We start from the raw sequence: 26,289 nt of genomic DNA on the forward strand, positions 1-26,289 counted from the left end.
GAAATAGGCCAATGCTAATACAACTGCATACCAAATATCATTGACCTACCACTAGTGGTTCTCCATAAACTGACCTAATCACAAACAAAAACATGAAAACTAAGCAAAAATTTTAAAGTCAATAGACCATGACAGAGGGCAGGGCCAAATAATCTCCATGGAAATGAGATATGCCAAAGCTTATGCCACTGCATACCAATTATCATTTACCTACCACTAGTGGTTCCTTATAAAGTGACCTAATCACAAACCAATACATGAAAAACAATTTAAATTTCAAAGTCAATAGACCATAACTGAGGGGGCGGGGCCAAATAATCTCTTTGGTAATGAGATGTACCAATACTTATATAACTGCATACCAAATATCTTTGACCTCCCACTAGTGGTTCACCATAAACTAGACCTAATCACAAACTAATACATTGTTGACGCCGCCGCCACCGCCGCTGCTTGAAACAGCATACGTACCTGTCTTGCTTTTTGACTCCAAAAATGAGTCCAAAGTTAGAAAATAAGTCTGACAGGCAGACCTGTCTTTTGTGGATAGTTGTCTCATTGGCAATCATACCACATCTTCTTTTTTATACTGTCTAATTTTTTAAAGTTTTTTAATATTTATAGGTTTTTGTTTAGATTTTCGAGCAAAAATTGTAAAATAGCCTCTAGAATTCATAATAACTAGATCACACCCGCGAAATCGCAGGCATTTAGAGTTTGGTTGAAAGTATTTAAACTGTTGTAGGGAAAATTTTCGTAAAAGATTTTGTGTCAGGAGAATTTCAGTAAAAGATTTCATGTCTGAAGAATTTCAGAAAAGCTATCAAAAAAAATGAGGTAATTTTTTTTTATAACAGCACCATAAAGTAAAAGGAAATAAACCAGAATATTTAAAAATATGTTATGAGCTTCTATAACCAGTATAATTTAGAAGTCAGAATGTAAAAATATGTAAATTTCTAAGAATTTTTATAATTCAGTATTAGTCAAAGATATTTAGAACTAGCTTAAGAATTAATTTACTTGATAAAAAAAAATAATAATTTAAATCTTCACAATTTTAGATATAATAGATGTTATTAAAGCATATTACATGTATTATGTAATCCCCTGAGGGTTAAGTGACAATAGAGAATTAAGCATTAAAGAAGTTTTATATACAAATGGGATTTCTTATTTTTTAAGATAATTTAGGTTTTGTCACAAGATTTGATATTTGGAAAAATAGATAAACTATATCATTATTATGTAAAGTTAAAATATTGAGTATTAATGTTATGTAAATTGAATAATGAAAAAACGATATATATATATTAGTTGACCATGTAGTAAGGGACACTTGTGTTATAGACTTGGATTTAGACATTTGTTTAAGACAGTTATACATTTTAGTTATTGGATTGATGTTTGTTCCTTACCTGGTGAAATAAGTTCTGGGTTTGTGAAATTTGTTCCTCACTTGGTGAAATAAGTTCCTTGTCTGTGAAATATGTTCCACTGGTTAAACAAGTTATCTTATATACTGAGCATTTGTCATCAGTGAGTTTAAAGTTATCATTCGATAGATATAGGAAGATGTGGTGTGAGTGCCAATGAGACAACTCTCCATACAAATAACAATTTAAAAAGTAAACCATTATAGGTTAAAGTACGGCCTTCAACACGGAGCCTTAGCTCACACCGAACAACAAGCTATAAAGGGCCCCAAAATTACTAGTGTAAAACCATTCAAACGGGAAAACCAACGGTCTAATCTATATAAACAAAACGAGAAACGAGAAACACGTATATATTACATAAACAAACGACAACTACTGTACATCAGATTCCTGAGTACATTATAAAAACATGTATTATATTGATATAATTCTTATATGATTTGCATATCAATAAATACTTGAATTGGATTGGTCAATTAGAATTTTTCTCTAAGTTTACACTTCGATAAACCATGTTTCCGAAACTACTTTCGTAATCTATTGATGCCCGATACACAAGCTTGCAGGGATCCCATGATTTTCGGCAAATAGAGATTAAAAAACAAATGCTAAACAGTTGTGTCTATTTTAGTGCATATATGACAAAAAATAAATAAAATAAATACACTAAAGCTACGAAAATGTATAAATTAAAAATTCAAATAAAATTCCGTGAACTTTCATGATTGATTTGGCGAATTTACGTCATGGCAAAACACGACGTCATACGAATGAAAACTTTTATTGGAAAGATTATTTCGTTACTTGTATGCTTCAAATTCAAATATTATATCTCATTAATTTGAAGTTTTGGAGGTAGGTGCTATTTCATTTAAGATTCCGTTGTATCCGGTTTACACATCAATAACCTCTAGAAAAAATGTGTTTAATCCTATTATATATATGTAATCAGAAGTCCATTACTAGTCTAGTAATGAACTTTTGATGTAATAAATAAAAAGTGTAAACATCCAATTTGGATTCTGTGGAGTATATAGCAAATGTTTAATTATATACTCCATAAAAAAATACCAAAATGACACTTATGAGCCAGAAAAAGAGTAGAATAAGAATAAACATGATAAACAGTATAGTTAAAGATGAACATTTGTACTAATTTGAAAAGGACAATTAAAGTGATTGATCAATTATATTGAAAGAGGTAAAGAAACAAGTCACAATCTTTCGAAACTGTGCCATGACTGAAGTACATGTATGAAAAGAACAACCATGACTGTTAACAGGAAAAATAGAGGAATATACCACATAAAACATGAATATAAATTGTTAGTCTTGTATTATTTTAATTTTAGTTTCTTGTGTACAATTTGGAAATTAGTATGGCGTTCATTATCACTGAACTAGTATATATTTGTTTAGGGGCCAGTTGAAGGACGCCTCCGGGTGCGTGAATTTCTCGCTACATTGAAGACCTGTTGGTGACCTTCTGCTGTTGTTTTTTTTCTATGGTCGGGTTGTTGTCTCTTTGGCACATTCCCCATTTCCATTCTCAATTTTATGATACATAACCATCGCTTTTTATTTCTTATCTTCATCCTATAGTTTCAGTAATGCCTTCAATTGCAAATCATGTGTACCCCATGCAAGCATAGTACTGCATTTAGCTATTATTATAATTTAAGTACTTACTTTCTGTGAAATAGGTTTGAGTGGAACTTAATTTTATTCACTGATTTCAATGAAAATTGTTTGTTCAAAACTTATATCACACCCTGCTTTCATGATATTCATGTATTCATGAATAAAGTAGAATATTCATGAATATTCATGAATATTCCACTTCCATTCATGGTTACTATTCCAGTGTCAAAATTATTCATGAATATGAAACATGAATTAAGTGGAATATACATGAATTCTTAATAACTGTTTGGAGACAACAAATAAATGTTCTTAAAATGCTAGTCACTTACTATATCATAGTATAATCAAGTTTCCTTCATTCAAAATTGTTTTTTTGTGGTAATAAAACCCTTTTTGTCAATATGAATAAACATGAATAAGAATGAATGTTTGGACTTAGAATTTTTTTGCATACATTTCATGAATAAGAATGAATAATGAGGAATAAATTTTGGACTTAGAATATTTTTTCCATTGTGTGACAAACATGAATAAGCATGAATAAAGCTGCATGATAATGACTCGGAACTATTTGTGGTAAACGGGATAAAAATTGATAATGAAATTTGTTCTAGGACTTTTGTATACGTATATTTTTACTTGATTGTTGATGCGGAATAACATACATGTACATGTATGTATTCCACAGTTAAATGAAACAAAAAATATGATAATTTTAATAGATAGCTCATGTAGGTGATATTCATAACATCTTCATACAAAACACTGAGATGTCAAGAAAATAATAAGCAACAAAAGTGACTTTCAGTCATGTGTCATAGATGTTTTCCTGTTCATTTTTGGAGAAAACTAGCGGGTTGGGTAAAGTTAATGAAAGGAAGAAAAGCCAATGCAAAGGACGACGTCAAGCCAGCATTAGATAGGCCTACATAAGAATTATTGACAATAACAATTTTTGAACAATTCCCAGATAAATGAGAAAAAATATCATTGCATAATTACAAAATGTTCAAAAAGCTATCCGACTAAACAGGTTTGGATTAAATTCTAGATTAAATAGTGGACAATTTTGCTAGCTTTTAATGAAAGTGATTGTAAAATTCATATTTCACAGCTATCATGATTAAAAAATATTTTAAACTTAAATGTCTGTATTTGCTTTTGGTTTTCAAAAAACCTCTCAAGGACACTTATTTCAATATTCATGGTTAATCTAGAATATTCAACCATTCAATATTCATAGTTATTCTAGAATATTCAACCTTTCAATATTCATGGTTATTCTAGAATATTCAACCTTTCAATATTCATTAAATATTCAAGGTTATTCTAGAGTATGTATTTAGCATTCAAAATTGGGATAGATATATATTTTTCATTCATGGTGATTCTAATCATGCATTATTCATAGACATCCTATTTCATGTTCATGAATATTCTACAGATAATTATTCATGTTTAATCGTGGTTATTCAGTTCATACAATATTCATGTATATTCAAGCTTATTCAGCTCATACAATATTCATGTATATTCAAGCTTATTCAGTTCAAACAATATTCATGTATATTCAAGGTGCCATTTAACATTCATGAATATTCATGAATATTCATGAACTGTTACCTTGAATATTCATGAATATTCATGAATATTATTCATGAATATTCATGAATTGTTCATGAATATTCATGAATAATTCAAGGTCAGGAAAGCAGGGCAGGAACGAATATTTCACTTTTCAAAACTTTTTAAATATTGAAACAAAATTCATCATGTTCATGGAGCTGTGATTTTTGTTCCAGAACTTATTTCACATTTAGTAGAAAAACTAGTTCCGGAACAAATTTTACAGTGCTGGAACATATTTTCTGTGATATAAATTCCGGTGGAACATATTTCCTATGAAAATTGGTCCGACAGAACAAGTGTCACGCCAGAACAAATTTTTTGTTACATAACCACTGATCAGGAAAGAGCAGAGTACTGGCCTTGGTTATACTTCACCCCTTTATATTGATATATATATATATGAAAATTTCTGGATCTGCCAATGCATGCATGTAAAACATAAATTAAGTTGTATATAACATGTATAATGCGCTGTTTCTAATGTAAATACATTTAGCTTCATAATTATATGTCAGTTAATCATTTTACCAAAAGAGTACCTGTGTGTCTTACTGGATCAAGAGATGTCTGCATCCTTGGAAATTTCCACTGATAAACAATGGCTTATTTTTAGACATAAAAAGTTTCACTTTTGTTTTTAAAGAATAAAGGTGAGAATGTAAGATGAGTTCAGTTAAATCCAATTAAAATATTCTTTTTCTATTCAATAATTATATGTCAACTAATTCCTCTAAAACTGTTTAAAATATAACTTTCTCATTGGGCTCATTGGTTTTTGTTACAAATGATGACTTCCTGAAAATCACTTTCTCTATTTGACCTATATATATATATCAATCTAGAAATTGTTAATTTGGTAATATTTTTCAGTTCTATTATTCAATTTTAACATCATAAATGAAGGTTAAAAAGTATAAATAATACAAACTTGATATGAATGTGACTGTCATGGTGCGACTTGCTTTCCAGCTGACCGTTCTGAACTTCTGTGTTTCCTACTTTCGTTTTCGTTTCAGATATGCGGAATTACACATTAGACCGGCTTCGATTTGCGTTTAGTTTCTTTGTTTACAGGAAGTTGTCTTGTCAGCAATGCCATCCTAAGTAAATTGTCATTTTATAACTCAATTAACAGTGTATTGTACTTCCCAAATGAGGATTAATACAGGTAAATATTTGCAGATTTAAGTAATGCTAAATGTCCAAATATTTCATGAAAATTTATTCAGTGGGAGTTATTTTTATACACAGAAACTGCCCATGAGCTTTACAAATAGATAATTTTTATATGTGTCCATAATACATGTATGTTAGTAGTTTTAAAGAATTTCTCACCTCTTGATACTATCATGAACTATTGAATGATGACAAGGACACTGTTTGTAAGCAATAATTTGTGAACTTATTACAAATTAAAGCAAAGCAAGATTAGTTGAACAGATTAAAATTTCGCTATACATATGTAGGCTAGCACATGTTTCACCAAAATCAACTAAGGTCCTGAACAGCTTATTCAATATAATTGTGTAGCAAATTGAACAATTTTTTCATGCTATGAGAAGCAGGTGTTACCCGCTTGGTCAAAGTATTTTCACTGCAGGAAATCCAGGAATTCCAGTAAAATCTTTTTGTCTCATTTGGAAATGTCTAGTGTAACTGCAGTTATTTTAAGTTGTTTGTGATTGTTTATGGTATTTTCAAGAAAAATATGTTTTTCTATCATCAAGTAGAAGTTGATTAAATGTGTAAATTTTTACTTTCCAAGTCTAATGCCTTTAATTTGAATTAGCCGAAATCACAATTAGAAAAAACAGTTGGCATGATTGGAAAAGTTGTGTTTGTCAATCACATGAAAAAAAATAAAGAACCTATAAATCCCCAAAAATACAGTTTCAAGTTTGCAGAAATTCAATATTTAACAGATATATATATTACAAAAGAATACAAGTTTAACATGTTTAAAGGTTTAACATTTTGTGGTTAATACATTCATGACATTGTAATTAGGCAACCCTCAAATTGCAATTCGCAGGTGAAACAGCTACTCTCCTATGATAGAGGAATGGAATTGAACAAGGTAACACGAGTAATTGCAAAACTATGAAAAGAAATAAATTTAATAAAACATTAAATTTTTATATTTATCAATAAATGTTGGATATTGAATTAAAATTGCTCGTAAATAATGTAAATTTATGCTCATGAAAATCGTGCTTGTCTGGTCTTACATCATTTGTACATGTATCAGATGTCTGACCGTTTCACAAAGATTGCACGAAATGTTGTGTGTTCAAAATTAAAAAATTGTAAAGACATTTATATCATTAGACATATTAATAATTTTTGAAATATATATTTACAGTATGTAGAAGTTATAGAACGCCATGAATGAATTATTCGCACAAGTTTTACAAAAGAGGGACTTGTCAAAGGCTGGTGAATTGTTTTCACTTGCTGATGATGAAATCAAAGATGACCTTGTTCCTGTGTTAGAAGCCATTAGTAAGATTCTAGATTGTACAGACTATCTACAGAATGATAATGATCAAAGTGTTGTGGAAATCTGTATCACAAGAGTCACCACAGCAATCAGGTATTGCAAATAACATGAATAAGACATAGGTTAAGATTGACACAATTTCAACAAGAGATATTTCCCTTTCAATGCCATTAATTAATTGATTAGTTGGTATTTAATGCCACTTTCATCACCATTGTGCTATTTCGTGGCTGTCAGTTTTTGATTGTTGGAGGAAGCTGGCATGCCCTTTGGATAATCATACCATGTTGGAGGTGTATGTTGATAAATTCCTTCATAAATTAGCCAATTTCAATTTTTTAAACTAATGGCTATCCATTAGAAGAAGATGCACTTTGGATAAATTTAATTACTTTAAGCATTGATTGATTTATCACTATGATGTACACATATTTAGTATAGATATTTTCGTAGACTTGTTTGTACTGAGTGTTGCAATTTGGAAAGTCAAATAAGAAAGTCAACTATTTACCTGTGAATTATAATACATTTGTACTTAAAACAAATGTTTTTAGATTTGACCTATTTTTCAATTGTGTCGCTTATTGGCCACTGGACTTAAATGAGACAACAATCAATCGATCAATGGCACCACATACATTACTAAGGATTCACACCTACTCCCGGAGCTATTTAAACTGCTGATAAACTTAAAGATCCTTATAAACCAAATTCTATGGTTATAGAGCCATAAAAACCATTTTCAATAACATTTTTTTGTAGACCTAAGGAAGTAAAAAGCTGGACATAAGTTTTAGCAAAAAATAGTATAATTGAGATTATTTTTGATGCAATAAAATTAAATAATAATTTGTTCAATGCATGAAAATTTAATTTGTAGAGAGACAGGTTCCATTGAAGCACATTCCAAGTGTTTGGTATCGCTGCTGGAGGTTTGTCAGAAATATGACCTGAATCCTGCTGCACCAGAGAAGGACCCACCTCATGCTAAAATAGCCTCTGATATAATGAGCTGTCTTTTTATGGTAAGTTTTCTATTGAAAAAAATATCTTACCAAACTTGTTTGATTTATATCTGCTTTTTGATCAGGTTGTTGTCTCTTTGACATATTCCTCATTTCCATTCTCAATTTTATTGATTGCAGAATGTAAATTGAACTAAAAAAGTGTTTAACTTAATAATTGTTTAAAAAGCAAACTTATTTTCAATAAAATCATTTTTTAATGGAAATATAATAATACATGTAATTTCTTTCCTAGTCTACTGAGATTCATATTTGATCCCGTACTTTTAGTATACCTCAAATCAAGAAGTAGAGGCTATATAGAACTAACCTTGTTCATCAGTTCATCTGACAATTTTTTAGGTAAAGATTGCATGAAATGCAATCAAAACCTAATGGGACTAACTTGATATATAAATGTTCCAAGGCTTATCACTACCTTTTTTGATACACAAAATATAGTGCATTGATCATAACATTTTATACATCCAATCCATGAACATTTCCAGAAATTTATCAATGTAATATATGCTCAGATTTTCAAGGCACTAAATGATGTTACACTTGTCAAGAAAATTACATAACTTTTGCAAGGTGCAGGAATCTACAGTACGCACAGAGAGTTTGTAATCATGAACTCTAATCACTGATTACAGAGTGTAGCAGTGTCACACCGCAAATCACAGATTATACTCCCAATTTCCTCCAAAAATTCTCTCCCAAAACATGTGGCTGTTAATTGGTTTATTTCCCATCGGATGAACTGAAAATTAATGACGCATTACAACATAATCGGATTATCCAGATTTATTACCTTTGTACATTTAATCAATCTTGATTGCACCTGTCATCCTGTGTGCTTTAAAACACGGTATTAAAACTTTCTTTCTTTAACAGATAAAAATGTGACATTTATATTCAAAATAAGATGATTATTCTTGTATGTTTTTGCCCCATGTCATTGTCATTTGAAATAAAACATACAAACGTATAAAAATATGAATAAACACTAATTTTGTATTTTTATTATAGTCCGGTCAGGTCATAATTTCTGTTTTTTCAACAAAGACGATTTTACCACGATTAGAATCTTTTATGACCTACTCAATGAGCAATATCCGGTTCACTAATTGTTCAATATATAAATATCAACTGGCTAAAAACAAAATGATGTTTTTACAGTAATTTGTCCAATCTAACCCAAGAGTTAAATTATCGGATCAACAAGTGAACTCTGTTACTTTCAATTTATTTTGCATTGTAAAATATTATGTTTCACTACCTCCGGTACATTACCAACTTGAGTTATTTGAATTCAGAAAAGAAACTGTAAAGTGACAACTCTGTTGAACAAAGGGGAAACGTTTTGTATGCAATGTGCCCTATATTCATAAAAACACGACACTGAGAAACATTCCCCGCCCAGACACAACACAAAAATCACATTCTAATTTAATTATATGAAGAAAAAAAATCGTGTGTTGTTTATCTCTGTGATGATTTGTTATTGATCCTTGAATTGATCCTTTATTATTTTAAATAAAATTGGATGGGCGCAATCCCTATTTTACTACTCGTTAAAAGTCCTTGGAGAAATAAAAAAAGTAGTATTTCAACAATTAATACTACAGAATATTAAAATAAAATTATATCGTGTTCTACAAGAAAGAAATATGTGAAAAAAATGTTGATCGGATTTTTACGATCTACACATTTTCACAGAGGATCTCTACCAACAGGAACTGAACAACATGCATCCTGTTTTCATCTACAATTAATGTATATTGTTGACCATGGACGTATAAATAATGTCCAGGTTTATGTCCTGTGTTGACTGAGAAACGTAAAAATAAAAGGCTGGTGTTCTTTTATTCAGAAAAGGATTATATTTTAGATTCCGGTTAATCAATTATAAAAGGACCTTCTAGAGCCTCAAACTTAAGTCATACAAATGTCAATCATTCCAAAGCAAATTTAAACCCTGAATGAATTTTCCCATGGTCATCCAGAAAGGTCACCTGAGTTTACTGTTATGTGATAATATTTCCCGCGAAATACAATGTGTGACTTCGCTCACAAAAGTGCATTGTCGCCTGACTTGGCTTTCTAAGTGATAAAGAAATGTACACATCTAAAGAATACTTTAGAAAATTAGACTGCACCAACACTAATTATAATTACATGTACTTTTAACATCACAGATACAAATTAGTACTTCATTTTTATGTCCCATTTATAGGTATTATGTTTTCTGATCTGTGCGTCCGTTCAGTCGTTCGTCTGTTCGTTCACCTGTCTGTCCGCTTCAGGTTAAAGTTTTTGGATGAGGTAGTTTTTTTGATGAAGTTGAAGTCCAATCAACTTGAAACTTATTACACCTGTTCTAAATGATATGATCTTTCTAATTTTAATGCCAAATTAGAGTTTTAACCCCATTTTCACGGTCCACTGAACATAGAAAATGATTAGGCATCCATGTATTATGGACACATTCTTGTCACTATATGAATTTTTGTCATATTCTTTTACAGCACTACAGTAAACCAAAAGTGATGTCTTTAGCCATTCCAGTAGTTGTTAATTTTCTACGTTGTAATAATAAAGAATTAACAAGAAATGTCTCCAGTTATCTGTCCTTGGCTGCCCTTGACAATGCAGACACTCTAGCAAAATATGTTGATCTGATTATTAGTACAATCTTGAGAGGTCAGTGATAATTTAAATCCATATTTACTTTTTTTTATTCAAATAACATATGCCCTGTATTTATTCATGTACTTACATTTCATCCTTGAGTCAAAGTTTATTAATGTAATATGCTGAGTGCACAAGTCATACATGCATACAGGTATACCTTAAATTTGATATAATTTTGTAAGATAAAGGTGTAACTGGCTGGGGAAATAATCTATCCTTTATATAGCATTTTTTGTTCATATATCACGACAAAAAATCTTATTGATATGATGTTTTAATTTTTTTTTAAAATCAAAGATCAGAAAAAAGGACCAGTTTTAAAATTACAAATATTTTTTTGATTGTAAGTTTAAGTAAAGAAGTTGTTATTTTCATAAAAAGAAAGGACACCAAAGCAAAATTATTTATGTTAAGAGTAAATTTTAAGGTTAAATCTGTTAAAATCTTACCATTTGCTGACTTCTCCTTTGAGAAAGTCTAGATAGAATCATAGAAAAATGTCATGTGGTACAACTTTACAACTTCTACGTTGAAACAACCACCAAACGTAACTCCCTTATTACAAATTGAATTTATAGATGTGATGTATAGTTGTTAAAGTTAATGAACTGTGGATTCAGTTATTTTCATGGTTATTAAATTGTGTTGACATTTTGGTGGTTTCGCAAGAGTCTTCACACAAACTTATAGTAAATGTGTACTTCATTGAATATTTAAATTTTTGATTCACCTATTCAGAAGTACCAAAGTAATCCACACAAAATTGGTATCCAATAAATATTAATGAATCCACAGTATTCTCAGGCGCGGATCCAGAGAAAACCCCTGGAACCCCCCCTTTTTTTTGGACGATCAATGCATTTGAATGGGGACATGTAGTTGGAACCCCCCCTCTGTCCTTGGTTAGGAACCCCCCCTTTTTAAAATGGCTGGATCCGCCCCTGCTTCTTTTCTGTATTTTCTACCAAAATCATTTCTTCATTTCCAGGCAATTACTTTTTGAGTACAGTGTTACCTCAGATTTACTCACAGAACAAACAACCAATCATAAACAGTATTGACAAGCTTACGGCCATCATCGACTTATGTGACGTGTCTGAACGGGCGAGTCTGTTCCAGGTGTTTGGAATGATATCAAAACACGAACCTACGGTAATTTACTTATTAAAAAGAAGATGTTGTATGATTGCCAATGAGAAAACTCTCCACAAGAGACCAAAATGACACAGAAATTAACAACTATAGGTCACCGTACGGCCATCAACAATGAGCAAAGCCCATACCGCATAGTCAGCTATAAAGCGCTCCGAAATGACAATGTAAACAGGAAAACAAGAAAACTAAAGGCCCTATTTATGTAAAAAAAGTACGCTATCTTGTGTTGATTTGGAATGAACGAGTTGACCCAAGGTTAATTATTCTGATCATAACCCTGTCACATTTTTCACAATAATAAAAACATCACAATACTTTCCCAAATGTTAGAAGAAGAAAAAATCCTTTTTATTCACCCCCTTTTTGTCGAGCCTTCGACTTTAGTCGAAAAAGCGAGACTAAGCGATCCTACATTCCGTCGTCGTCGTCGGCGGCGTCCACAAATATTCACTCTGTGGTTAAAGTTTTTAAAATTTTAATAACTTTCTTAAACTATACTGAATTTCTACCAAACTTAGACAGAAGCTTGTTTATGATCATAAGAAAGTATCCAGAAGGAAGTTTTGTGAAAATAAAATTCCATTTTTTCCGTATTTTACTTATAAATGGACTTAGTTTTTCTGCGAGGAAACATTACATTCACTCTGTGGTTAAAGTTTTTAAAATTTTAATAACTTTCATAAACTATCCTTGATTTGTACCCAACTTGGACAGAAGCTAGTTTATGATCATAAGATAGTATCAAGAAGAAAATTTTGCAAAAAATAAATTTCCACTTTTCCGTATTTTATTTATAAATGGACTTAGTTTTTGGAAAATGACGCAGTCATTGTTCCATAACTGCCGACCTGATTTCTCTGCCTACCGCGCTTGGTTTCGTATTTACTAATTTCAATACAAACTGGAGGAATGTGCTTGTGTTATCATTATGCATGAGCATTGTGTAGTAATCAGCCAGGAACCAGTTTACAAACTAACTGGTTTCTGTTTGTATTCCACTACAGTCGAAGAAAGTGTTGTAGTTTGACAGGAACCAGTCCAGAATTTTGTAAACTACAAAACGTAATCGGTTATTATCATTCCGTTTTGGTGTTTCATACCGACTTATATGGTTTGAATAAGCTTAAGACCCTTCAAACATTAATGTGATAGGTATATTAAAGACTGTTTTACAAAAGGATGAAACTGTTTTGCTTTAAAAGTCGTACTATAGTGATATATGTTATGTACGGATTTCCACTCTCACCGGTTAATTTCTTCTTTTACACGTGCTTTTGAAACTTCCTGTTTAAACATCGCAAGTTTTAAAATTGTTTTTTGAGTGAATTAAACTTATTTTAACAATCACCAAGCGTTCGGGAATCATTTCAAGCAGTTTCTTCTTCTCTTTGATGATGGAAAATAGGTTTTCTCAAGAAAATACCGCAAACGATCGCAGAGGAATTGAAACGTACAAGTCAAGTCGGCACCTGGTTAAATTGGCATCTAGTCAAATCGGCACCTATTTGACGTCAATTCGGCTTCCAATAATATTTATTATAATATTTTCTATTCAATTAATTAATAACTGTTACCAAGTACATAGTGAATATTAGGTAAACAACGAGACCAAAGTGAATATGTTGTTGTGTATAAAAGTAAACAACGAAGCTATTGTTTTAACCATTAGACAATTATTAAAATTAAATGGAAAACTATGAGTCCCTTTCAATAAATCAAACTTTCATGCCAAATAATTAGCAAATTTAAGGTGTTTTTTTTTCCAGTAATGTTTAAACAGCATTAAACAAACAATCCTGTAAAAGACTCAACTGGTTAAATAATGCATAAAAATATCCAATAAGGCTATTTTATTTTTTTCTGGGACGCCTTCCTAAGACATTCGTAGGAAGGCTTCCTAAGAAGGCGTCCCAGAAAAAAATTAAAATAGCCTTGTGGTCATAGGAAGGTGTCCCAGAATAAAATTTAAAAAGCCTTGCCAGACTTAATAATTATTTGGACTACTCATATATATCATTAAAAATACACCAAAAAATTCATGTAGTTGAGAAAAATAAATACATTCAAAATGTACATGAACATCCAAAAAAGTGAAAGTTAGTATTAACTCTTTTTGCTTTAAAAATTTACAACTGCATATAAGTATTGAATGCTTTTTTTTGTAAATTCATTGAGGTGTAAAAGCGTTGACCGAAGTACTTTTTGTATGAAGCGCATAAGCGCTTCATTCTAAAAATGTGCACACGGTCAACGCTTTTGCAACCCTATGAGGTTACAAAAAGAAACATTCAATACTTATAATTACTTTTTTTAGCTAGGATCATGAAAACACGAATTTTATAACTTTTTTATTCAATTCATCTGTGCACTTTATTGTGGGACCACGTGTTATCATGAATGAAAAGTTTTATTGAGTGATGCAATTGCTTGAGGAATAACATGTGATGTGCAGTTAGCCAATCAGAATAAAGTATTATAATGAAACATATATCAAATGTAATTATAACAAAATACATTACGTTGTAAGAGTTATCTCCCCAAACACTGTTTTTCTTGTGGCCACCTCTCCTTCGTAACCGTAAAAGATTTTATTTTACCAAATTGCTCGTTACATATTTAGGATAAGAATATTCGTTTGAACCATAGCTCTATGGGGACTCCATATGAGAGTTATTCCCCCTTTTTCATTTGATTCAAGCGATATGCATTTTCAACTGGTAAACCATAACTGATAGAGACCTAGGGTCTTCATGAGGTCATTGGTACTAAAAATGAAAATGAGGTCAATGTCAAAGGTCAAGGTCATATTATAAATTTTGATTTTGGCTTATTTTCACTTCTTTTCAAATACTGTATGACATTTTGACAAATAATTTTTCATAAATTATTAGTTGCGACATGTCCTTACTTGTATATTTTGGTTGGAAGGCTGCGCATACAATAAAAGGGAGTTTTTGTCCATCTTACATTTAAAATTACGCGTCAAGTGGTAGTTCTCATTAACCAAACATATTAAAGACCTAGGATATTTTGATTCAAGGTCCATGGTTTGTGACCTTGAAATTGAGGTCAAGGTCATAGGTTAATAGGACGTCATAAAGCCATAGGAACTAACATTTTAAACTGATTTTTCATATTTCAATATAAAAATAGATCTTTTCTAGTGGAAAGACTTCAATTATTCTCTGAACAATTTGTTTTTAATTTACATCATATTTTGTGGGAGAAGGGGGTTCAGACTATGTGGTATCAGGTCTGTTTGCGCCCAATACACTTTCGCACCTCGCACGTTCACACCCAAGGTCCATTCGCACTCTACTCATTCGCGCCCAATTTTAATTCAAATTCAAGTTGAATAATTGGAAAATCATGATTGTTGTTTTAAATTGCTTTGGTGTAAATACTGAATGTATTTTTAGCTTGGTATGAGTAAAACATTGAAGATTTTAAAGGAAAAACACAAAAGATAATTGTTTTTAAGCCCTTTGATCTGAAACAACGAAACAATAAAATATAGGAACCAAAATATAGCAATCCACTATTATAACCAAAACATGATAAAATTTATTCAACACACAGAAAAAAAATAGTCAGAATCTCACTTCATTATGAAAGAGGTCAATGAAACAAAGTATAGCAATACACTAACCAAAACATGATTAAGAGTTATTCAACGCTAAATAAAACGTTGACAAAATACCACTTTATTTAGAAAGGATTATTATTATCTTTAACAATACGCTATCCAAAACATGATTAAGATTTATTCAACACAAAAAAAAAATGCTGTCTCACTTTATTTTGAGACAATGACAACAATTATACTTATAAGAAAACACTTGCTTACAGAGTTATTAAACACAAAACCAATTAAGATTAGTTGCGAACATGTAGGGTGTGAAAGTGAAAGGGGGCGAACATGAGTTGGTGCAAACGTGAATGGGCGCGAACGGACCCGGATTCAGCCTATGTACCAGTGAGAAATATAGAAGCCTTTCTACGGTATTTATTTGTACAATTCAGGTAGTCTTGACCTATTCATTTGTCTTAAAAAAAAAACCCAGCCAGTTGGCACCTTCACTTCACACACACACATATACGAATATCAATTATATGCTTACGAGACATGTTGCATTGTTAAACTAATTACGGTATGTGAAAATCAAGACTTGCATAAAAACTATCCCAATATTAGAGACAATGGCGTCATTTTTCTTCAGAGCTTTCAGCTCTTTGATTCTGCGAGGAAACATTACATTCACTCTAGATCTGTGGTTAAAGTTTTTAAAATTTTAATAACTTTCATAAACTATCCTTAATTTGTACCAAACTTGGACAGAAGCTTGTTTATGATCATAAGGTAGTGTCAAGAAGAAAATTTTGTAAAAATAAATTTCCACTTTTCTGTATTTTACTTATAAATGGACTTAGTTTTTTTGCCAGAAACAAAACATTCACTCTGTGGTTGAAGTTTTTAAAATTTTTATAATGTTCTTAAACTATCCTGGATTTCTACCAAACTTAGACAAAAGCTTGTTTCTGATCATAAGATATTATTCAGAAGTAAATTTTGTGAAAAAAAAAATTCACTTTTTCCGTATTTTACTTATAAATGGACTTAGTTTTTCTTCCAGTTAACATTACATACAGTCTGCAGTTAAAGTTTATAAAACATTTATTACATTCATAAACTATCCTGGATTTTTTACCAACTTTGGAAGCTTCTTAATCTTTCAATCAAAAGACAGTATCGAGAGGGAAATTTTTATTGATGTCTTTCCTCATTTTTGTTGAGTCTGCGATTAACAGCAAAAGTAGGCGAGACACTGGGTTCCGTGGAACCCTTACGAATTTTTTTAAATCTCAACCATCAAATTAACAAAATATGAACAAAATGAATGAACATAGTCTCATTGGCACTCACACCACATCTTCCTATATCTATAGATAAAAACCAGTACAGGAAAAGCACTTAACTTTAAAAAGATGGTCTAATAGATAACACAAAATAAATAACAAATTGTATTGTGTTTAATCTATAATATAAATTAAATTATTTTACACCAGGAAATATTGTTACAAATTTTTTACCACTTTTAATTTTTTTTCTTGGAAAAAGTAGAATAACAAAAATACCAACTTCAAATAAAAATTCAAATAAAAAAAAAACTTAGCAAAATCAACTGCTTGAACACATCACACGAATCAAAAACAACTGAAATACTCATAACTTAAATTTGGATTTGAATGATACCTTTTTTCCAGTAATCTTTTTGATTTCATATTTCAGTTGAGGGAAGAAGTCATTGGGAACAAAGCAACATTTTGATTATTCATTTTTCAAGAAATAACATTTTGTAGTGTATAAAACTATAATTATGTTATCACATTTTTATGAATGCTTGTTATTTTTACAGATTTTAGAACCACACATAGATGAATTCTGCAAATATCTGTCCTCGAGTACTTTGGCAGCTTTGGTTCTCATGATGTTTGTTGACATGGCAACAGCCAATCCTAAAGCGTTTGTGGATTACCTCCCCTCATTGAAGGATTTAGCAGAACAACAGCCAATGTATTTTATACAAGTTATACAAATTATTGGTGCAATTGGCAATATAGATCAGGTTTGTAGCTTATGAGTGTTTAATGGAATTGTTTCAAACAAAAATTATAAAATATTATGTAAAAGAAGGAAATAAGAAGTAATTTAGAAGAAAAAAACAAAACATAATGCATATGATAAATAAAAAAAAAGAAATTTAGATAAAAAAGACAATCTTCAAAATGAAATTTACCTTTTATTCTTTGTAACCATTACAGTTCTCAAGTTTAGGCATGAAAATACAGATCTGATTTGATGGAAATTTGATGTTATAAATTTTTTGAAATCATTTTAAATTCAGGAATGTATATTGTCCTCAGGGAAAACTCTGAATCCTTCTCTGGATTTAGGTATCCTTTGGCTCCTTATTGGCTTGATCTGCCCTTACACCTTTATACATATAAGTTTGGGTTTTTGAAATAATTCAATGGACTTGAGCATCACTTAAGGATTTACTTAGGTGAAATGATTAAAAAAAATCTAGAATTTAAAATTGATGCTATAAGTCAGAAAAGCATTAGTTAAAGTCATAATAAACGAGTGACCGGTGAAAAATAATGTTATTCAAATTCTTCAACCAATGCATACAAATATCATAAACTTAGTCTCCTGTGCACGATTTTATCATTTTTTTCGCATAAATTTCGTATAATCATCAATTTTTTTTTTCAATCGGTCAGTGTTGTTGTGAAAATATGGCAGGTAATTAAAGTTTGTGTTTTGAAGCCGAAGTTTAACGATTGTCACCTGTTTGTCAACAATCAACAAAAAGCATGGATATTGAGCACGTGTTTAACATGTACAATCAGATAGTAGTTTATTTTAAGGACATCCATGCGTATTGCGATGACCATATTTTTACGAGATGGGTCACATGGAGGTCACTTTGAATACCTTAAAATATGTTAAAATAAAGTAGACTTCTTCTTAATATAAACAAATTAAAGAATTTTCTTCAGAAAAAAGTATATGTACATAAGTTTTATAATGAAAACTATACATTGAGTTTTAAAAAACATATACATTATTTTTTTTAATTTGCGGTTTCTTATGACTTTAAGAAACAAAATAAGCTCAAAATATTGATAGGTTATTTAGCTGCTTTTCAAGAATGTAGGAAAAAATAAGAAGTCCAAACATCTGACAAAAATTGAAATTTATTGTTGAAATACTCACATAGTGCATTAAAAACGATACCATTAATGATATAACAAATGCAATATTATAGATTTTATATTATATATTTTTTTCTTTTCAGGACAATGCTAGAAGAAGTATGGTTTACTTTGTATCATGCCTAGGCATGAAAGACCAGACTGCCCTAGCGGTCATTTTACAAGAAATTAAAGCCCTGAGTATCAACAATCACTCGTTACTGGAAGAAAACATTATAGAAATTAGTAAACTATCTCAGAGTGGTTCTAGTGCTGTGAGACTGCTGGTTCAGCAATTGAAAGACGACCTGAAAAAATAGTAAGAGACTGTTGTTCGACTATATTCACAAGAAAATAAGATGTATGGTTTTCAGTTTTGTCAATTCTTTGTTCCTTTTGAAAACATTTTACAATGTCCTTTAATTTAGTTATTGGGTTGAGGGTAAACATTTAAATGGTTTGATTTCACAAAATTATGCATTTTTTCACCATTTTCATTGAGTGCTATTTTGATAAAGAGAAAAAAATCCTTGAATTTTTAAAACATTGTTAAGACATCTGTCTACTGTTGGGATATTTATGTTTCCATGGCTTTTATCTCAAAAAGTCAAACTTTCAATGACATATACTGTAAATTTATTGTTTTCATCAGTGCAAATAATTTGTCTTGGTGAGTACTTTAATCATACGAAATTGCATTATGGTGTCTGATACATATATTTATATGCAGCTTTTACTTAAATCGCAGTAATTTATCTGGCATTTATGTCCATTCTTTAACACTCGCAATAATTAAAGCGTACAATGATTTCTTAATTTACAGTACGTTATTGCGCAAAATGTTAACAGCATGATCAAATATAGATTCCATTTCTGCATCATGTATGTTACAATATTTCTTCTCTCAAAACAATTGAATTTTTGAAACAAAAACCTGAGGCTTGCAGAGCTTTATGAGTATTTAAAATTTAACTGTTGAGATGTGAGATATATAGTAATATACAAGATATCGTGGTAGAATCTGTTTCTCTTATGATTTTTAGGCGATATTAAATTTGCAAAAAATTGTGATCTTTATATATGATGTCATCAGAAATGGTCACCTTTTTTTTATGACGTCACAATAGCAAATCAAGAAAAATTTGACTCCATAATTGAATTTTGATTCATCATTTGCAGATAACAAAGTTTTCTCTACGAAGAACAAATATTTTTCTCACACTGATCAAAAAAGGCTAAAACAGCAGGAAAATTAGAGACATTCCAAAATAGGATATAGACAAAAAATAATTTAGAAGCAGTTTTATTATTTTTTCCCCTTCCATATAAAACATTTCTTTTAAAAGATTAGTCGAAATGTATTATATGTTTCACGGAACAATTAAATGAACCTGTAGCAGTATTAAAAGGCATAAAATATATTGATATATTTTGATACATTTTACAATTTTTTAAAATTTATATTGTAATCAATTTAATATTTATTGTTAACTGCAATAATGCTTTGTTAAATTTTATACTTATTTACTAGTCTTTTTTATTTGAGTTTTTTTTATTACATGAGAATAGCTATAGGGGTAATATTAATTGTATACATATTTTAACTGTATTGGTGAGTGTTTAGATGGTGTCTTAATCTGAAGAATGTTTGTGGTCATTCAAATCAAATCTAAATCATCTTAATAGGAAGAGAAAAATAATTGTGAACAGTATTGAACATCACTTTGAATTGTGTCTTAATCTTAAGACTGTTTGGGATCATTTTGATCAAAACTAAATAATTTAAGGAGAAGTAAATTATTGATGAACAGTTGCGATACAGATAAATACTGAATTTTTTTTAATGTTCACATTTATAACTTACTTTTTAATATTTTTTCTTTGACAATGCCTAAACAAACATCCCCCCCCCCACAACAGCCCTTATATTTTGTGTAAAATATAAAAAAAAAACCCAGAAATCTGGATTTCTATTTTGATGAAATATTTCAACTTTTTGTTATTGCTAGAACATGTTTTATATAGTACAGTTAAAACATTTTTTTTTTTAACTTTTACAAAAAAATGCAGAAATATCCTTTTTAAAGGAAATTTCTAGTTTTAGATAACTCTATGTAAAAAAAGCACTGTTGTATGCACATTGAACGACAAATTTATGTGACGTATAAAATTTTCTGACATCAGACACTCAAATCAATGAATGTGTTCGTAGATAGTAGATGTTTTTGTGTTTTGGTAAATTGATCCTTTTAAAATTGTTATACGATGATGACTGATGTACCCATATTTTGACTATTTTATTTATTGTGTCTGTTTATTTAAAGCATCAATGTAAATATATCGGAAATTGATGAGACTGTCATTAAAGTGAGAGGGTTAGCGCTATAGAACCAGGTTTAATCCACCATTTTCTACATTTGAAAATGCCTGTACCAAGTCATTTTTTGTCCATTCGTTTTTGATGCGTTTTGTTATTTGATTATGCCATTTGATTATGGACCTGCCGAATTGATTTTCCTCTAAGTTCAGTATTTTTGTGATTTTACTTTATATAAATATTTACATTTTATACATTTTCAAATGAAATATGCATTATTTATGAAATGGCTTTTTTGAATTATAGCAGAAAACTCATCCAAAATTTTTGTTGTTGTTTTATTAGGAAGAAAATTGGGATAATGTGTTTTGTATACATGTGGTAAAGATTGATTTGTTAATTTTTATATGCCCGTCTAAGACAGGACATATTATGGTATACCCTTGTCTGTCCATCGTCCACACTTACTAAAAAACACTTCAACCAACTTTTATGAAACTTTGTTTATATCTATTGACGTAAGCTCCCTTTCGATTTTTATAAATTTCAGATTTTTCGTTTCTGTGTTATGAAGTTTTATCCTTAGAAAAAGGGGGATTTTCCAGTTTTTCGGACAATAACTCAAAAATGCTTCCATCAACTTTTATGAAACTTTGGTGAATTGTTTATATCTATTGACGTATGCTCCCTTTTGATTTCTATAAATTTAAGATTTTACTTTCTGTGTTATGAATTTTTATTCTTAAAAAAGGGGAATTTACCAGTTTTCGGACAATCACTCATAAATACTTCACAACATTTTATGAAACTTTGGTGAATTGTTTATAACTGTTGAATTATAAAGCTACCTTTCATAAATTAAAAGAAAATTAACAACTATAGGTCACTGTATGGCCTTCAACAATGATCAAAGCCCATACCGCACAGTCAGCTATAAAATACCCTGAAATGACATGTTAAACGAATCAAATGAGAAAACTAACAGCCTTATTGTAAAATGTACAAAAAAAAATCATTTAAAGCATAAAGACAAGCTAAAAGGGCAACAGGCGTATCATGCGCTTATAGCGCAGCTCTTAATTATTATTTTGCAGTAACTTGTAATTTTTTTATATTTTGATTTACATTTACTAAATAAAAGACAATGATTTAATTCAAAAAGTTTTAATTGTATTAACTGATAATGTTTTATACATACACTGACTGCATCAGGATTTGCTAAATAACCAAATTCTTTCTAGTATGCAGTGAGAATTATTACACTTTTCTTCTCTTTTGCTTGCATTATACACATAATACACAGTTATTTATGATAAGACTTTGTTACAGAGGTCATCTTCAGCATATTTTCAGGATGATGTTAAAAGAGTAGGTTCAATAAAACCCCATTTTGGCCCCAAAATATAGCAGTTTTACAAAATTGTGAACTTGTAATCTTTAAGCTATTTATTGGAAAGTAAAATGCTTCTGCTACATAAATCTAGGCTGTTTTTAACAATACAATGTACATTTATCGGGTACTAGCATCATTAAGTCATGCTAAATTACTGAAATCTTCACAATTTTAGCATTTCAGTTAAATTTTAGACGGTTTCCGTCTTAAATGAAAGTGGCCGCATTCGTGTTCATTCATAATATTGAAATGTAAGTTGTATTTGATGATAATACATAACATATATAAAGGTTGAGGATGAACACGGATGCGACCAATTTCATTTTTGACAAAAACCATCTGAAAAGTGATGTTTTTTGGCATATTTGATAGATTTTTCATATTTAAGCTTGAATCGGAGGTTTTTTAATGACTAAATCAGTTAAAATCTTTCTCAAAAACTAATCAAATCAATTGAAATAGACACTTTAGTGTTTAAAAAGTGTCCAAAATCTTTCGTTAGATGAACTTGAAATTTGAGGCCAAAATTGGCCCTTACCGGACCTACTCCTTTAAACAGCAGGTTTAGTGCCCTGTGTTACAATTTTCAATTATCAACATCATAGTAGTGATTAAAAAAAGATCCAAAACTACCAGAAAAATTTTCTATACATATACCTATAAATGACATTTACCTATTCAACACTGTCTTGCTCCATTTTAAGTACATGAGATTCCTAAGGTTTTGTTAATTAACTTTATTTTCGTTTGGGCTTTTACAAAATTCGCAGAATGCATTAGACATAAGAATTACTATCTGGTAGCAGTGTAAACTTTTTTTGTGTGTAAAGCTTTGAATTTCAAGGGGTGAAAGAACTGTAAGTCATATCTTGTATACAGACAGGTTACTGTGGATTCATTTATTTTTATGGGTATCAATTTTTGTGGATTGAGGAAAAATTGCAATTTCATGGATATTTGAATTCATGGTTCTGCCTCCATGCAAAACCTATAGAAAATATGTACTGTGTATTCATTGATATTCGTTGGATACCAATTTTCGTGGATTTCGTGGGTACAGGGAAACAAGGAATTTAAATATCGAAGTACAAATTTTCTAAAGGAATCCATCATCCATGTGAACTTTGTCAAAACCATAAATTTAGATATCCTGGAATATGCAAGTTTTCCTCTTTGCATGAAAATTGGTACCCATGAAAATAAATGAATCCACAGTAATTCAATGAACATTTGAAATGAAACCCATGAAAATTGTTATCCAATGAAAAATAATGAATCCACAGTATGTTATGAAGTTTCAGAAGTTGACCTACTTTCATGGATCAGTGATCAGGTTAAGTTTTTATGTTCCAGTCTATATCTCAGATGCTATAAGAGTGGGATCTACTATATTTGATGTACAGAAAGATTGAAAGTGGTACTTGTCTGTTTGAAAGGTTTCATTTAACCGTGACTTCATTTTCATGTATCATTGATCAATTTTATGTTTCAATGGTTAATTTTGTTTCATGGACATCGTTTGTTATAGTTAAACTTTATTTGGTGTTTGGAATGATTGGAAGGGGAACATGTCTGTCTGGCAGACCTTGACCTCATTTTTATGGTTCATTGATCAATGTTAAGTTTTCCTGGTAAGGTTTGTTTCTTTTATGTGCAATAGGTCAACCATATTTTTAAAGTATATTTGGTGTATGGAATGATTGTAAGGTGTACATGTATTTCCAGTTTGGTTTATTTGACCTTGACATTATTTTCTTGGATCATGTTGAATTGATGTGATAGTTGTAGTAAAGCTTTATATTTAAGACTATCAACATAATATTAATGGTAAGTAAAGGAGGCAAGACATTTCAGCCTGTGCACTTTTGTCTTTGTTAGGTCTCCCTGTTTCAGATTCTATAGGCAACATTTTTGTCTGACAGGGTTAATCTGACCTCTACTTCATGTCTGTCACAAAATAATAAACCACAACTTTTCTTTTCTAATTGATTACAATTGAAAAAGTTTCAAAAAAAATTCTTTTCCCTCAGCTCATCTCCTCCACAAGAAAAAGAAACCAGATCAGTATCCAGTCAAACAGAGGGTCAGGTGACTGTGATCACTGTTGGGAATCCCCACAATGCAGTATATCCTAGTGGTGCAGTATCTGTCAGACATACAGCTATGTCACAAAGTACAATCTCAAGTCAACAAAGCATTCCTAAATCTCTCAGGTATTTATTTATTTACCATCTAAAAAGGTGTAACGTTTTTCGTTTATTACATGCATCATTGGGTTTAATGATCATGATATAATTAGATTACTTATTCTCATTAACTGTTATAAAGTAATTCCTTACAATCTATGTTTATTGCCTTCAATCAGATTGTACTTGTTAAATGTCAAATCAATCATGTTAATCAGCTGGTGCCCCGTTGCTTTGTTTATACAGGTGCCTCGGTTGACCTCAGTTTCGGTTGACCTTATCTCCGGGCTCCGGGCTCCTGTAATTTAGCTCCTGTAGAATATTTCTTTGTTCAGAGTCATTTAACCATATTGTAATCAGGTTATTAGAGTATTATAAAAGAGAGAAATAGTTGTAGATACGATATACGAGGAGAGACGATTTTGTGTACGAGAGGTGCATATGTAGGAGATTTGGGATTATGTCACCGTATTGTTGAGCCTGCAGTTTAGATGTTGTAAACTTGTATTACTGTAACATGTACTTTGGATTTTGCATAATACAGTATTGAACTTTTAATCGACTTTGTGTTTATGTTAACTTACAAGACTTCGTTCAGACTACACCAGGATCCATTTATTTATTTATGTGACCAGGATTCCCTTAATCACGCTACCAGAGATTTTTAGGGTAACCCTGTTAAAGAGTATACTTGGCATTTGTCGTCCGTGGACGTGTGAAACGTAGACACCAAACAACAAAGCACAAACACAAGAATACACACTTTAGTTTAAGTCCCCATACTTAAACAAGCTTTTTCGTCACATTACCATCTAAAAAGGTATTTATTTATTTACCATCTAAAAAAGGTATTTATTTATTTACCATCTAAAAAAGGTGTTTATTTATTTACCATCTAAAAAAGGTATTTATTTATTTACCATCTAAAAAAGGTATTTATTTATTTACTATCTAAAAATAATTTAATGGCAACTTGTATTTGCCATTGTCTCAGACAGAACAACAAGCTATAAAGGGCCCCAAAATTACTGGTGTAAAACAATTCAAATAGGAAAACCAACTAATAAAAAACAAGAAACAAGAAACAAGAAACACTTATGAACCACACCAACAATGACAAGCACTGAACAACAGGCTCCTGACTTAGGACATCATGTTTTGAAAGTTTCATGCAAATTGTAGAAAGATCAATCCAACAATTGAATGTTGTGTATTCTATAAATAGCAATCCAACAACATTCATCAATGAGAGAGCAACCCCTTTATTAACATATTGTATGTTATTGATAAGTTTGAGGAAAGGAGTAGGTTCGGTAAGACCCCTTTTTGGCCCCAAAATATAACAGTTTTACAAAATTGTTAAAATGTAAACCTTTAGTTATTTATTGGACAGTAGAATGCTTCTGCTACATAAATATGGGCTGTTTTTGACAATACAATGCACATATATCCGGTACTAGCACCATTAAGTCATGCTAAATTACTGAAATCCTCATAATTCTAGCATTTTAGTTAAATTTTAGACGGTTTTCGTGTAAAACGAAAGTGGCCGCATTCGTGTTCATC

The 26,289-nt window shown here is 30.6% G+C and overlaps 2 protein-coding genes across 9 annotated transcripts in view; one reads left to right on the forward strand and one right to left on the reverse strand.

Moving 5' to 3' along the window:
- The window catches only part of LOC139499994 (uncharacterized), a 46,964-nt gene extending 41,220 nt beyond the window's left edge, over positions 1–5,744 (reverse strand). The window contains exon 1 of one of the 5 annotated variants that reach the window (XM_071288675.1): positions 5,641–5,744. The gene's annotated coding sequence lies outside the window, so the exon portion shown is untranslated. Of the gene's footprint in view, positions 1–5,251; positions 5,530–5,640 lie in introns of those variants that run through there. The other 4 variants (XM_071288679.1, XM_071288677.1, XM_071288676.1 and 1 more) reach the window with 4 other exon arrangements.
- Positions 5,745–5,775: 31 nt separating this feature from the next.
- Positions 5,776–26,289, forward strand: part of LOC139499995 (ventricular zone-expressed PH domain-containing protein homolog 1-like) — a 34,239-nt gene continuing 13,725 nt past the window's right edge. For 2 of the 4 annotated variants that reach the window (XM_071288681.1, XM_071288685.1), the window contains exons 1-9: positions 5,779–5,880; positions 7,075–7,305; positions 8,093–8,237; positions 10,748–10,922; positions 11,902–12,065; positions 17,486–17,695; positions 18,932–19,146; positions 19,480–19,497; positions 24,568–24,750. In XM_071288681.1, the coding sequence (XP_071144782.1) occupies positions 7,097–7,305; positions 8,093–8,237; positions 10,748–10,922; positions 11,902–12,065; positions 17,486–17,695; positions 18,932–19,146; positions 19,480–19,497; positions 24,568–24,750 (1,319 nt within the window). In that variant the 5' untranslated portion in view covers positions 5,779–5,880; positions 7,075–7,096. Of the gene's footprint in view, positions 5,881–6,744; positions 6,790–7,074; positions 7,306–8,092; positions 8,238–10,747; positions 10,923–11,901; positions 12,066–17,485; positions 17,696–18,931; positions 19,147–19,479; positions 19,498–24,567; positions 24,751–26,289 lie in introns of all 4 variants that reach the window. The other 2 variants (XM_071288682.1, XM_071288683.1) reach the window with 2 other exon arrangements.

The sequence above is a fragment of the Mytilus edulis genome, chromosome 13 (assembly GCF_963676685.1).
Source record: "Mytilus edulis chromosome 13, xbMytEdul2.2, whole genome shotgun sequence".
In the NCBI taxonomy this organism is placed as follows: Eukaryota; Metazoa; Mollusca; class Bivalvia; order Mytilida; family Mytilidae; genus Mytilus; species Mytilus edulis.